This window comes from Mirounga leonina, unplaced genomic scaffold (assembly GCF_011800145.1).
Source record: "Mirounga leonina isolate KUSES-001 unplaced genomic scaffold, KU_Mleo_1.0 Mir_127, whole genome shotgun sequence".
Taxonomy (NCBI): domain Eukaryota; kingdom Metazoa; phylum Chordata; class Mammalia; order Carnivora; family Phocidae; genus Mirounga; species Mirounga leonina.
The window spans coordinates 35,771,447-35,787,185 of record NW_023270316.1 but is presented as its reverse complement, the minus strand read 5'-3'; the positions used below and the strand labels follow the sequence as shown (position 1 = coordinate 35,787,185).

The 15,739-nt window shown below is 36.5% G+C and overlaps 1 protein-coding gene across 1 annotated transcript; it reads left to right on the top strand.

Moving 5' to 3' along the window:
- Window positions 1–7,624: 7,624 nt before the first annotated feature.
- Window positions 7,625–7,978, top strand: LOC118009660 (40S ribosomal protein S24-like). The gene has a single exon (XM_035003795.1). It carries the CDS (start codon window positions 7,625–7,627, stop codon window positions 7,976–7,978), a length of 354 nt encoding a protein of 117 aa, XP_034859686.1.
- Window positions 7,979–15,739: the final 7,761 nt, after the last annotated feature.

Below are 15,739 nucleotides of genomic sequence, written 5' to 3'. Positions count from 1 at the left end.
CATTCATGCATATCCTACTACTTGAAAGGAAGTTAGTAATTCTGAGATTATAGCATTCACTGGGCTTTTTAAAGTTATGAAACATTTCAAAGGTTAAACAACGTTGTTAAATGATTCTAGGAGTTCATAAATTAGTCACTATAGATTTTTTTAAACAAAGGCACTTTAAAGTAAAGCAGAATGATTTGGAATTGTATTGATTTATTCAGTTAAATGTGCCAATATATATCCCCTTTCACTTCTCATTTAGAAATATAACCAAGAAAATGTTAGTCCTACTGATTGTAATTTTTGATGCTAAATTAGAGTATTTAAGTATATCCTAATTGATTTTTGTCTATGGAGGAAAAGAGTCAGTAAAAATAGATTTGAAAGGAAATGTGTCTGCCCTCATGTATCTAAGATGGTAGAATAATTTGGAGAAAATAGCACTTGGTGAGATATGTTAAAACATAGGTGGGTGGAGAAATGAAAAATGTTTCAAGAATGATTCTTGAGTTGTCAAGTATTAAAATAAAATGCATCTTCTAATCTGATTTATGATTTTAAAAATCTAATTAAAGCTCTGGTTAATCACTTGTATCATATAATGGGGAAAGTTCTGTAAAATAACATATTTAATGATGGAGAAAATCTCTGGGTTTCAAATTTTCTGAGCCAACTGCAAGGTGGGGAAAATGTAGCAGATGGAGGGCTGGAGCACAGGACATGGGACCTGATGGAGAGAGACAGGAGTTTTTGTTATTGTTTATTTTATTTAAGGGTAAAAATGTACTTGGGGGAAAAAAAAGTATAGCATGCCAAAATCTGAAGGATCAAATGAAGAGAAAAATAAGAGACTGAGCAGTTGTATCAAAGTAGGGTGAAGTAAGGTGAGGGCTTGACTTGGTCTTGCTCTTTTCAGCACGTGCTTGTGAATGGCAAACGTGTCTTAGAGTGACTCCTTCATCTAGCGCTTGTATGCGTGGATGGCACCGGAGTGGTGGCGTGCTGGTGATGTTGTATCACCGACAGTGACTGGCCAGTCCTGGAACATGTGAAGGCAACCTATACAAATATACTTGGTACCCACCACCGCAGTGATCCCTCTGGTGAAGCCAAGGTCACTTATTATGCACGTGTGGGCTCAGTGTGCCTGCTGGAACTCTCTTCCCAGGCAGGAGAAACCTTTAGTCTGAGACCACCGAGCTCCATCGATAGTACGGCTTGTTTTTGCTCTACCCCAACCACAATAACCAAGTTGCTGATTTGTTTTTCCTTTGGCAAGTCTTTGTTACTGCTCTTCCCACTTGCTGCTTACTGCGTCTTCTCTCTGTGTTATCTTCCAAGTTCAGCCCCGCCGCCCCCCGCCCAAGCTCTTCCCCACTCGATGGTGCCTGGATGCATCTTTTTGGGTTTAAGGGCATCATGCCTCCACGGAGACAATGACTGTATAATGATGGCACCCGAACAAAAGCAAAAGCAATAGAGGGAAGTTAGAGAAGAACCAGAACATCAGCTGGGCCTGTGGTTACGGGTACAAAACAGGAGAGAATATGAGAAGTTCAGTATGAGCGGCTAGAATGAGGGGTGCCACATGATAAGCATGATGAGATTCCATCTTTTCTTTTTCTTTTTTCTTTTTTTTAAAGATTTTATTTATTTATTTGAGAGAGAGAGAGTGAGAGAGAGCATGAGAGGGGGGAGGGCCAGAGGGAGAAGCAGACTCCCCACTGAGTGGGGAGCCCGATGTGGGACTCGATCCTGGGACTCCAGGATCACGACCTGAGCCGAAGGCAGTCGCTTAACCAACTGAGCCACCCAGGCACCCGAGATGCCATCTTTTCTTAAAATACATTAGCAAGACATGGGAAACTTATTCCTTTTAAATAATATATTAAGCTCTGAGATAAACCCAAATCTCTTATATTTTGTATAATATTCATCTTACTGATAATCACTAAGCTTTAAAGTTTTTCATTTCAGAAATGCTATGTAATGACTCCATTTTGAAAAGAAGTGTACATCGTTTCAATAAAAAGTACTTTTTCATCTGATGCTAACTTATATTTCTATAACATCATATGCTCAGATGACAAAAAAAACAATCACGGCATTTAGCCAGCTACACAAGTGGTGGTAATGTGAAATTTAGATCCTGATGAAAGAAATGATATAAAGACTTATTCTGAAGCCATTAATTTCTATCACAACTTTATTGTGAATTGCCAGTAAGACACAGCATGTACCACAGAGTACACCATAAGGATGGGTATGAAAACTGCTCTAAGGGATTATGTGACTATTCATCATGCAGAATGCGTCCACCTACAGATCATCTGTGCACAGACTTATATGTATGTACATGCACATTATCTGAACATATAAATCTCTGTGCTTTTCCATCTTTCCCCCCGGAGCATTGGCCATCTTTTCTTTTTGCTGTTCAGATTAAAATACTATCAAAACCAGGCATGATTCTCCATCATTTTTTTATTATGGTAACATTTACCTTCATTTGAACAGTCATTGGCCACAAATCTTCAGATGTTATGTTATAGTGCCTACTTTCTGATATATAACAATATATAGAATTCTCAATAGAACGCATATAATTCAGAATTATGTAACTGAATGACCATTAGATCTGGAAAAGGTTTACTTAAAAGAAATCAAAGAAAAATAAGATCAGTATATACCATTTCTAAATTGCCAATAGTAAACCGTAGAGTGTTCATGAACAAACTTAATTCTGTTTTGCTGACAAATAAGGCAAAGCAGAATGCAATGATTTTCATCTATTTAGTAGTACCATAGCACACAAATGTCATTCTCTGGAACCCATATCTATCAGACTAAATGACTGAATTTATATCTGCTATTTGATGGAATAAAATAAAGTCATTTTAATAGGACATACCCAGTGGATCAATGTTTCCTGCTTTGAAAATGAACATCTTCGTTTTCCCTAGGCATTTATGTGGGAACAAGAGATCATTATTCTATGACAGTGTTACATTCCACTGACATTTCTAAACAGAGAATGCTTCTTCCTATGTGAGTGGAGGAGTTTGTTTACAAATAATATGTATATCACTGGGGTAGAAAAGAATCCATTGTCTTGAAAAATGTGCATTTTAACTAATATTAAATCTGATTTGTTGAGTGTTTCACTGTTTCTTTTTTCTAAGTGAAGCACCACGGAAAAGGCATATTAACTCTTTTAGGAGACAAGGATACTTTTATTGACTAAATGACTCAATTGATTCATTAAATAGTGCCTTAACAGCCTAAAAGAGCAAATGCAACTTCAAAAGGTGCCAAAACTGCAACTGGGGAACATCTTTGGCATTGAAATAATCAATATAACTCTTCCATTTTCCATTTTGTGGAGAATTTCATGGCCATTTAGTAGAGATGGTAGGCCTTCTTTTTAGGTGTTTTCTTGTCTTTCAAGGATACTCCCTAGACCTGAGTGATACAGCCTGTAGAGAAATAAATAAATAAATAACTGCTGTATTTAGGGTTCAGGGTAGAATGAAACAAAGTGGCTATTATAAGCAATGTTTTAAAAATCTCAGAAAGTCGGTATTATGTAGAAATCATAGTGGCCTGGGGCAATGAGAATTCTGATTGCTCTTTTTGAGCACTGAATTAGCGTGGAGTCTAAACTAAAATTCAGGCTTTATATAAAAGCATTTTTTCTTCACTTTCTATGAGTTTCAGGAATCATATGCTGAAAGTATGTTAGTATATAACATGCAAAAAGCTGTCTTTAATAGAGCATTTGACATAATATTTGACCATGAAAAAATATGATAATCTCACATTTTTAATAATGTACAACATTCATTCACTCAACAAAGTTTTTGTCAATATGATCTGCATGAAATGCTAGGGATGCAGAATTTAAATCAGTTCTTCCATCTGATGAGTTCACCATCTGATAAGGGGAAAAGATAAATAGCCATGTTTTGGTGTAATGAACACCTAACACAACTACCATTTTATTCACACAACTTTAGTTTCTGTGAACTCGGACAGTCTTCCAAAATAGACCCACGTATCAGAATCTTTGCCAGTGTCCACCATTTCTTTATTGGCCTCTGTAGGTTATATACTTTCTAAGTTATCGTGAAGTCTCCTCTCTAAACCCCGTGCTCCCACATGTGTATACACAATCAAGTCCATACACTGCTAATGATCCTTTCTCGAACTTATTTTCAAAAAATAAAGGAATAATCTGTGAACTACCTGCTTTATGGTCCCACCACCAGAATGACCAGCCTATCTGCTTCTTTATCTACATGGTCTGTGTTTCCTCCTGTTACGTCAGTCTAAGAATCTTTATTCCTTATGAAAACCAATCCTTCCATTCGTTTGAAGCATCTCCTCCTCCTGTGTAAACAGAAAGTTTGGTCCTGAGTTTATCTCCTGCTTTGCTGAAATACGAGAGAAATGGAATTCTGCCGTGTTTAAGTCACTATTATTTAGTTTGTTAAAAGCAGCTGACTTAACATTTGCTAATACACTGGACTTCCTGATTCTCCAGCTCTGCACTTGAACTATTTAATTTTGTACTTTGCTTATACTGGGGAAAAGTAGTGCTCCAGGGAGGCCAAATCCTCATAAAGTACATTCAGAGTTGTAAGAACATCCTATCTAAATACACTAGAGAGTGGTGTGAAGATAGGCCACAAAATCTATCCGTAAGTAATTTCTAAGTTCTCTTCTTTCCCCAGTCATGAATCTGAATGCAAATAACAATTCTTTCTTCTTCTATCTACTTATTATGTCTGGCATAGTAAGGCCCTATCTATGAGATCAGTAAACATAATTAACAGAGGAAATATGGACACAGAGAAAATATTGCAGGTACTTTGAATTTTTTTGATCCTTCTTTCCTAGTGAAAAGATTCAGACCATGATTTTATCTTTGATTTGTCCTACAACTGTAGTGTAATTTTGACCAAGTCACTAAAATATCCTTGATGCCAGTTTATTAATTTACATGATTAGTAGACTGGACCAGATGATTTAGCCATAAAATTCATGTCAGCTTCAAAATCCTATTATTTAGAAGAGTCTATGTATTAGCCAATGGAAATAAAGAAAAATCCTTATTTTTAATATAATAAAATAAATCTTAATATAAAAAATAAATTTTTATTTAAAAATAAAATCCTTTATTTTTATTAGGGTATGTTACCAAAATTAAAAGTTCTGGTTTAGACATTTATACAACTTAAATATAGTAGTAGTTAAACCAGGTATTAACTGCCATAATTTTTAAAAAGACCATGTCCAGGTAAGGCTTTAAAACCTAAGCCAGTCTTTTTTTTTTTTTTTTAAAGATTTTATTTATTTATTTGAGAGAGAGAATGAGAGAGAGAGAGCACATGAGAGGGGGGAGGGTCAGAGGGAGAAGCAGGCTCCCCGCCGAGCAGGGAGCCCGATGTGGGACTCGATCCCGGGACTCCAGGATCATGACCTGAGCCGAAGGCAGTCGCTTAACCAACTGAGCCACCCAGGCGCCCGCCAGTCTTTTAAAATATATTTCTATGTAGTAATTTCTGAAGTCCTTGGTAAAAAAGAATCAAGTATGAATTTTGTTACTTTCTTAAAAAAAATTAAGTCTCCCCATTAATTAAAAATAAATGAGAGTTTAAAAAAATCTCCTCAATCCTGAAACATATATAATGCATGTTCTATTTTGTTTTATATACTTATTTTCATATATGGGTATCTGATCTACTTTAAGTTGTTTATCTCAAAATGTTTATGAAATATGTATCTCCACTTTTCCAACTTAATACAAAATAAATTATCTTAGGGGTGCCTGGGTGACTCAGTCGGTTAAACGACCTACTCGTGATTTTGGCTCAGGTCCTGATCTCATGGGTTAATCGAGCCCCATATCTGGCTCCCTGCTCAACATAGACTCTGCTGGAGATTCTCTCTGTCTGCCCCTCCCCCAGCTTGAGCAATTGGTGAGGGAGCAGAAGGCTAGCTGAGGACAAAGCCGAAGCTGGCGCCCTACCACCCACCCCCCCCATGTGATATATGTGACATTCCTCAGGCACTCCTGGCTGCCCCAAAGGAAAAACAAGGTTAACTGATAGAGATCACAGTCCTGCAGGACAGGAGTCTTCCTCAGTTTACAAATGTCTAGTGATTTACAAGGAAGAAGTTTTCTTATCAATAACCTAACTTCCAGAGACCCATAACTCAGTTTCCTGAAGCCCTAACATCACCCTCCCCTACGTGAAATTGAGGGAGGCTGAGGCAGAAGGAAATGTAAATAAAATTGAATTTCTTTTGAACCTGAAGCCCATTGAGAAGGATGTGTGATAGTAGGAATGTAACACTCCTGCAGGAAACCTCCAACTGTCTTCATGTTAGTGCCTCATTAGAGGGAAAAACAACCTTGGCTTGACAATAACCAGGCCTCCAGTATCCTGAGAGTCTTTAGCATATGACAGTCCTTCTGGACACCTGCTTTGTCCTCACCTCCCCAACTCCTGAGTACATAATCAGCCACTCCTCAAGACCACAGGGCAGCAGCTCTTTCTGAGCTCTTCCTGTCCCCATGCTTTAATAAACCACCATTTTGCACCAAAGACGCCTCAAGAATTCTTTCTTGCTCGTCAGCTACAGACTCCACTCCACTGAACCTCACCTATATTCCAAAACTATATCACAATAAATGAATGAATGAACAAATGAATGAATCTTTAAAAAAATAATTGATCTTAATTCTCCCTACCTATCCAGCACTAATATTCAAAACACCTAACAACTGATAAGGGGCTAGCATCAATAATCCAAATGCACATGTCTACACCCACTCAATCATGGCTGCTTTGAAACCTGCAGCTGCCTACTAGTCCGTATCCGCTAAGGAAAAAAAAAAAAACTCTCCCCAAAATAAGGTAGACAAGGAAGAATATGGGCTCCTATACAATTTTATTTGTGAATAACTGTTTCTATAAACCTTAAAGAAAAGCAACTATGTGTTTCTAACTGCTCTCTTTAGAATCTGATAGTAAAACCTTCCTCCATTAGTTAGACATGAACGTATTCTTCTCTTTTGTCCATATATTCAATTTTTGCTTTCATCCGATCTGACTGTATAAAAAGTGCTTTCTCATTTTTAGAGCTTCCAGGCTCTTTTTTAGTGTGTTATACTTCTGGGCCTGTTCCCCCTTTCTGCAACTTAATATAAGAACCTGTGGGTTAATACCTAGAAAATTCAAAGTAATTTTACCAACTTCTGCTTTAATCCTCACAAAATTCTTCTTAGGTAGATCCAACAACTGCCCCTCCCTTACAGATGAATAAACCAGAGCTTAGAATGATTAAGTAATCATCCAAGGGTACTTATTTAGTAAGTGGAGAAAAAGATCTCAATAGTTTTCCTCCCTGATGGGTTAGCCTGGTGGTGGGTATTGAGGAGGGCACATTCTGCATGGAGCACTGGGTGTTATGCACAAACAATGAATCATGGAACACTTCATCTAAAACTAATGATGTAATGTATGGGGATTAACATAAGAATAAAAAAAAAAACTAGTTTTCCTCCCTGGCTGCTTAAAGCTTAGCCACCATCACGAACAACACAGTAACTATCCGGACCAGGAAGTTCATGACTGACCGACTACTTCGGCAGAAACAGATGGTCGTTGATGTCCTTCACCCTGGAAAGGCAACAGTACCTAAGACAGAAATTCAGGAAAAACTAGCCAAAATGTACAAGACCACACCAGATGTCATCTTTGTATTTGGATTCAGAACCCATTTTGGTGGTGGCAAGACAAGTGGCTTTGGCATGATTTATGATTCCTTGGATTATGCAAAGAAAAATGAACCCAAACAGAGACTTGCAAGACATGGCCTGTATGAGGGGGAAAAAAAAGATGTCAAGAAAATAGTGAAAGGAACGCAAGAACAGAATGAAGAAAGTCAGGGGGACTGCAAAAACCAATGCTGGTGCTGGTAAAAAGGAAGTGAGCTGGGTTGGACAACAGAAGGAATAAAGATCCTACAGTGACTTTATCTGTGGTGATTGTGCAGGTTTTTCATGAGAGGAATAATAAACTGAGAACTTTTATGTGTAAAAAAAAAAAGATCTCAATAAAGATATGTTTGACTGAAGCTCACACCTTTAACCACTCAAATATAGTGTCAATTTTAAGCTGTTTTCCAAAAAATGTATAAGAAAAGTAGGAAATAGGTCTTCAAATATAATGGGTGGAATACATGGAAACTGCCTCCACAAGAGGCTTTTCTTTTTTCTTTTTTTTTTTTTTTAAAGATTTTATTTATTTATTCGACAGAGAGAGACAGCGAGAGAGGGAACACAAGCAGGGCAAGCAGGAGAGGGAGAAGCATGCCTCCCACCGAGCAGGGAGCCCGATGCGGGGCTCGATCCCAGGACCCCGGGATCACGACCTGAGCCGAAGGCAGACGCCCAACAACTGAGCCACCCAGGCGCCCCCACAAGAGGCTTTATGATAACGCAAATCTGCATGTGGACTCCTGTCAATTTCAGCCTTAAATTCTATGGCCCTAAGCAATCTTGTATATGTAAATTCACATTCTCAATCAGTATGAGATGAAAACAAGCAGAGATGCAAACTTTAAGCCTCATTTTGCAAAGAATGAGATAAATTATTTCTCTCCATTTGTTTGACAATGACTGGCAGGACAAAAGCTTAATTTCAGAGTTCTAGATGTAAGTGTCTGCATAGTTTTCTTGACTAATGGTTAGCTCAAAATGTTGTCAGGTTCCACTCCCATGGTTTTCGAAAATCGGCTGGAACCCCAGAGTGGGACTCTAAGAAAAAAATAAAAAATTAAAGTGGTACCCTCCTTCCTACCACATGTAAGAGTACTTATATTATAAAACTGTAAGCATTAAATGGGTAAATATGGGGGCGCCTGGGTGGCTCAGTCAGTTGAGCGGCTGCCTTCGGCTCAGCTCGTGATCCCGGAGTCCTGGGATTGAGCCCCACGTCAGGCTCCCTGCTCAGTGGAGAGCCTGCTTCTCCCTCTCCCTCTGCCTGCCTCTCTGCCTACTTGTGCTCTCTTTCTCTGTGTCAAATAAATAAATAAAATCTTAAATGGGTAAATAATGATCAGGTTTGTGAAGCATGGTAAGCTATTTAATGGTTAGATATTATTATGTTTTAGATTACAGTCAAGATTTTTAATTTCATTATAATGCTTTATACAAATCATTTTAAAAACCTTTTTTTTTGAGGAATTAATTCTGGAACCATTTTTGTACTCTATTTTTAACACTAAAGATCACATTCAAACTCACATTCCTGATGTTATTTTATTGGTCTAATACAATTTCAGCAGTGTTGTTGTTGTTGTTTGGGTTTTTTTTTTTTGTCTGATATTTATGGTAAAAAGGTGATCTTCATATTTTATGTATGTACATTTTTCAAAACCTAGTTAGATTTAGTTCATTTTAAATCAAATATACTATTTTCCTAATCAAATTTTAGGAACCTATTTTGCAATTTAGTTCAAAGTACATTAATTAAGATTATTCATTTTTTTAAAGAGTTTCCCAAGCAAGGCTAGGAACAGAAAGGGGAAGAAAACAGTTCTTGGTTTTGGTAGAAGAAGATATGACACAGTATATAAAAATTGCAAGTCTGTATTTCATATGGCTTTTGAGGGGATGTAGGTGAAATAAAATCATGCTAACAAGAAAAAATGCAAACATGTTTTGAGAGAAAGAAGGTAGTTTAATTTGTGTAGGCTATTAAAGAAATTTGTGATAGCAAGTTGGAATGGCATTCGTATCAAATCAAGGCTAGGAGACTTGACTTAGTTTCAGAGACAACAATTAGTCATTAATGATACTAAAAACAATAAAAATCACAGAAACTTTTTCCAGTGATCTTGCAAAACTTCTTATCTTCCTGCTATCTGTAACTTTTTACCAAGTGAATAAAAACCAAATAAAGTAAAACCCGTTCCAAGTGCTTGTATCTCTGGCCTTTAGAACCCAAATTCTGCATCTGTATAAGCTTCTAGAGCAAACTCAAAGCAAAGCTGTCCTATTAATGGGCACTCATGAGAAAATGAAAAAAGTATTCTAAAACACATTTGAGGTATTATGGATTATTTATGATTGCTGAGGTTTCTAGAAAACACTCTTTGAAACAGGTAACAGGGTATCTGCCACATTTTTCATTTCCCCATTCCACTCTATGGTTTTCTTAACAGAACAGAAACAATAGTTTTCTTTACATAGTCTGAGATACAAAAAAAAAAAAAAAAAGTATATCTGCTCTTACCGAAAGCAAGCATGTCTTTGCTTTTGCTAAGTACATTTGCACTAATAAGTACTTTGCATTGCTATTCACTATTACATATCCCAGAAGACTCAACTGTAATCTCCATAATTATCAATATGTAGATACATTTCACTCATAATCTCTTCCTTTCATATGGAATTATGTGAGGCCATAAGATCGATTTAAAATGCACATTAGACTGTCAATTTGGGGGAGATTTTTCACCAGACCTATTTCTGGGCATGTGTGAGACTACAGAGATAGAAACTGTCCCCATCCCAGCCTAGGTTGTAATCTTACCACCTTTTCCCTGCCTTGTTTACAGTAAGATTAACCTGTATTTTCATTTGCTTATGGTCAACACCTTCATGCTCACAGATGCCCCTAACTAGCAGACAATATAAAGCAAGTCAGAAGACTAAAAGCTTTTCTCCCTCAGCAGCTGGAATATGCAAGTTCCAGTGTGAGTGCTAAGACTCCCAGGATTTTGAACCTTTTTGAATCTCCAGAGACCACGTTTTGTTTTTTGTTTTTTTTCTGTGCTACAACTGATTTCCTTGGATTTATCCTGTGTCCCAGCAAACCTTCCCATATCTGTACACTAACACTTATATTGTGACATGCCTTATTTTCATGACTGACATTTTCTACCCTTTTGCTTCCAGTAACTTTAACTGATATTCCCTGTTAACTTTATTCAAATCAAATTAGGTTAAAGTAAACCTAAAGGAAATCTTGAGGAACATCAAACAAAGTGAGCAAAAAGCATTCAGAAATCTGTGTGGAATTAGAATGCTAATCTTGTGACGGCTCATATAGGTTCGCAGACTGTGTATTCATGTGTATGAGGCCAAGAGTTTTCGTTTGTTAATTTTACTTTAGCATTCATTGTCAGAATTACCTCTTTTAACAAGACTGATAGTCTCACCAGGTCACTAGTCAATATTTAATCACCAAGGCAGCAATGCACCATTCAGTTCTTGGGCCTGGGCCATGGGTCGTATCTGAAGGTGGCTAGAGGTATAACACATAGAACTCCATGTGTCGCATAATCCCAGAATAATTCCATAAATTTTAGGTGAGATGTAGATGAATAAACCATATATCACTAACTGGCTCTAGTCTTGAAGACCTACACACAAGCATAGCACATTCCTAGATTTTGATTTGCAACTCAAAGAGGATAAGAACTCCAGAAGAGTTCAATGTAGATACCATTAATTATCACGCTTTTAATTAGGCAAAAAATTTTTCATTTTAAAGTTGTCATTAAGCAATCATTTTTACTGTATATCTTTCCAAATACTACAGTACTTAGTGTCATGGTTAGTATTGCCTTGAAAGATATATGGTTGCCAGTACAAATTCTTCTAAGAATCATAGACTCTCTATATTTCTTGAACTTCGGGGTAAAAATCTGAGTCCACTAAATAAAATATGGGTCTCTAAATCTATTTTCAAAAACTAATTTTGCTTATTATATGTTTTGTGCTTACATAGCACCAATTATGTCTACTGAAGGTTTTGCAGGTAACACTTGTCAGAAAAATTTGAAGACACACACATTTTTTTTTGAGAGAGGGAGCGTGAGTGTGAGGGGGAGTGGGTGAGGTAGAGGGAGAGAGAGAATGGTAAGCAGGCTCCACATCCAGAGCGGAGCCTGATGCGGGTTTACTCTCATGACCCTGAGATCACGCCCTGCCTGAGCTGAACTCAAGAGTCTGACACTTAACCGACTGAGCTATCCAGGCACCCTGATGATATTGCATATATTAACTAAAGTATAATTCTTCCAGTTTTGATAAAATATTTATATTTTTATCTTCATTCTGCTTTTCTGTATTTAGCGCTAGCATGCCATCTCCACTCACAATGTGCATCACTTATGTATACTGGAATGATATTCCATGACTGCCCACATTTTGTGACTTAAAAGTGCTATCTGCATTTTACAACAGATGCCATTCAATCAGGGTTTTCAATTCTGAGAAAACTAAAGCAAGTTATTAAGTCTTCTGAGCCTTTTTTTCCCCCCTCATCGGAAAAATTACCAGAAAAATATTTATCTTATTTTTAAGTAAATTTATAATGACATACTATAGATAAATGAATTGATTTTTGTACCTGGAAATTGTTGAGCCTTAAATATTATCATTCTTTCTTCTTTGAGATTTAGTAATTCATTATCATTCCTACATGTATTTCTAGTATTTCTAGGGTTATGTCTTTGATCAAGAACTTTATTATGGGTGCCTGGGTGGCTCAGTTGGTTAAGCAACTGCCTTCAGCTCAGGTCATGATCCTGGAGTCCCGGGATGGAGTCCCACATCGGGCTCCCTGCTCGGCGGGGAGTCTGCTTCTCCCTCTCCCACTCCCCGTTTGTGTTCCCTCTCTCGCTGTGTCTTTCTCTGTCAAATAAATAAATAAAATCTTAAAAAAAAAAAAAAAGAACTTTATTATGGCTCTGCCTACTTGTGTTCTCTCTCTCGCTGTCAAATAAATAAATAAATAAATAAATAAATAAATAAAATCTTAAAAAAAAAGAACTTTATTATGGAAAATAAACAATGATTTTATGTTAACTCCAGATATTTTTTCTATACTTTTAATCTATACTATTTAGAAGTAGAATCTGGATTAAGTATCAGCAAATTGGCAGACAATACCCAGGGAGAAAATCCACCCAACTCTATAATATATAATGCATTTATAACACAAATAATATACTCTATAGTAAAACTCATTTCAGGCATTACTAATTTTTTTTTTTTTTTTTTGCTTTGCTTTCTGCATGGCTAAGGCAGTCATGGAGAAGATAATTTGAATGAGAGAGAAAGCGGATGATCAACATTCTTTTAAAAATGAGGCATATTTATTTATCTCTAATTATCTTTGCATGAATCCATATGTGAATAATTTTTATTTTGTTCTGAATTTAAGAATGTACACATGTAATATATATGTATGTATATATATATGTATATATGTACACACACACACATATATATAATATTTCCCATAGTACATGGACTAGTTACATAACCGGCATCATTTTATATTTTTAATATTTTGTGTAGAAATATAAAGATTTATAATTTGAAAATGTCATTTTTAAGGGTCCATTTGAAAAATACAACAACCTACCCAAAAAGATAATTTAAACAAGAGTTTTCCTGAAAACCCACCAGGATTTTGTTTTTGGTGAAACCGTTTCAAAATATCCTTACTAATATGAAAGTTTTGCATGCTTATGGTAGAACAATGTGTTTCCTTAGATTGCTCTATAGCAAGCACAAGACAGGTTTCCCAAAATGTACTGCGTACACTGTCAGCAAGATCTGAAGAGAAGCCATGGTCACACAAACGGTTCTGTTTGGGTAAAGGACCATTATATCCAGTGTCCATATCATATATGTTGACACAGGTTGGACACAGTCTCAGGTGAACCCACTTAAATAGCGGCATGGAAATTTTGTGGTCGCTCCTACATATACATTCTTTCACTTTGACTACTGACTGAATGAGAATTCTTACACTTCATTTTTTTATACCAATATTATTTTTCCTGTGTCAGTGGCTGTAAACTAATGCCTCCAGATGGGAAGTAAAAAAAGTAATAGGACAAGGCGGGGTAGCTATCATACTGACATCTGAAGTAGGAAATGCATGGACAATTACAGAAACAAGCAAAGACCCATAACATCTTCCTCTTCTAATTAATTAAGATGAATAATTGTACAGGAAAAATATAAATGTTGATTTTATAAATGTTTTCTTTTTGTTTTGTAAATATAAAAATTAACATGAAGACTTAAAAATGGATGAGAAAAAAACACTCCTCAAATCTAACTACCCTAACTTTTTTTTTTTTTAAGATTTTATTTATTTATTTGAGAGAGAGAGAATGAGAGACAGAGAGCATGAGAAGGAGGAAGGTCAGAGGGAGAAGCAGACTCCCTGCCGAGCAGGGAGCCCGATGCGGGACTCGATCCCGGGACTCCAGGATCATGACCTGAGCCGAAGGCAGTCGCTTAACCAACTGAGCCACCCAGGCACCCTACCCTAACATTTTTAAAACTATTTTCCTATAGTCATTTTTATGGTCGGTCTTACATTAAATGCTTTTATACTTTTCTCTGTATATTTAATATTATGTCAGGAGCCTTTCTTCATGTAACTGCATTCATCCTGATGGTGCACAATATCCCCATCCAGAGAATAAGGAGATAAACTATTTATTGTTGCAGACTTAGTATTTTCTCTCTTGCCTTAATATTTATCAATCACTAAAAATAGTGCCAGCCACCACACTAAGAGTGTCTATGTTTTAACTTACCTAAGAACTATTTTCAATAATTCCTCATATTTAAAAATGCTATGGGGGTACCCGGCTGGCTCAGTTGGTAGAACATGTGACTCTTGAACTTGAAGTTGTGAGTTTGAACCCCACGTTGGGCTTAGAGTTTACTTAAAAAAACTGCTACAGTGACAACATTTTGCTCATATTATTTTTTTATAACTTTTTTTTAAAGATTTTATTTATTTATTTGAGAGAGAGAGAGTGAGAGAGAGCATGAGAGTGGGGAGGGTCAGAGGGAGAAGCAAACTCCCCGCTGAGCAGGGAGCCCGATGTGGGACTCGATCCCGGGACTCCAGGATCAAGATCTGAGCCGAAGGCAGTCGCTTAACCAACTGAGCCACCCAGGTGCCCCTTGCTCATATTATTTTATATTTTCTCTATCATATATTAAGATTGAGGTACCTGAAGCAGAATTACCATGCTAAAAGTTTTAAGTGTGTGTTTGCTCTGATTATATACTATGCATATAATGTATAAAACACTTGTACCAAGTTCAACATACCAAACAAGTGGTACCAAGTTATAATGTTACTGGCTTTACATGAGAGTACTCCTTTCAGCATTTCTGCTTTTTGCTTCAGATATTCATCAAGTTCAAAAGCAAAGTTATATAAATATGTGGACAATTCAGATCATATTTTCAATTAAAATACCCCAGTCACTGAAGGAAAGGCATATATTTTATTAAAACAGTTGTAAAATTAACTTTTTTTTTGCCTTTGCTTCTTTTTTTTCCAGAGATTGTGCACCAAGTACCATCATAAGCAAGCATTGTGCAGTATTCAGGAAACCTAAAATGAGTAATAAAGACTGACCAATAATGCATCTTTTACACTAGATCTCCTAAATCAATTCATTATTTCAATCTCGTCTGGCCCATTTTAGCATGTGCATTTTTTATGATAAAGAAACCTGGAGTAAGAAATTAGCAATGTACCAAACGTCACATTGTTAGTAAATAAAGGACCCAGAATCCAAGTCCAGGAACATAACTCCATACCTCCGTTACACTAAAATGAAATTTAAACTATATAAGAGTAAGTGAAAAACTAGCATACTTTAAGACATTTGCTAACTTTACAGG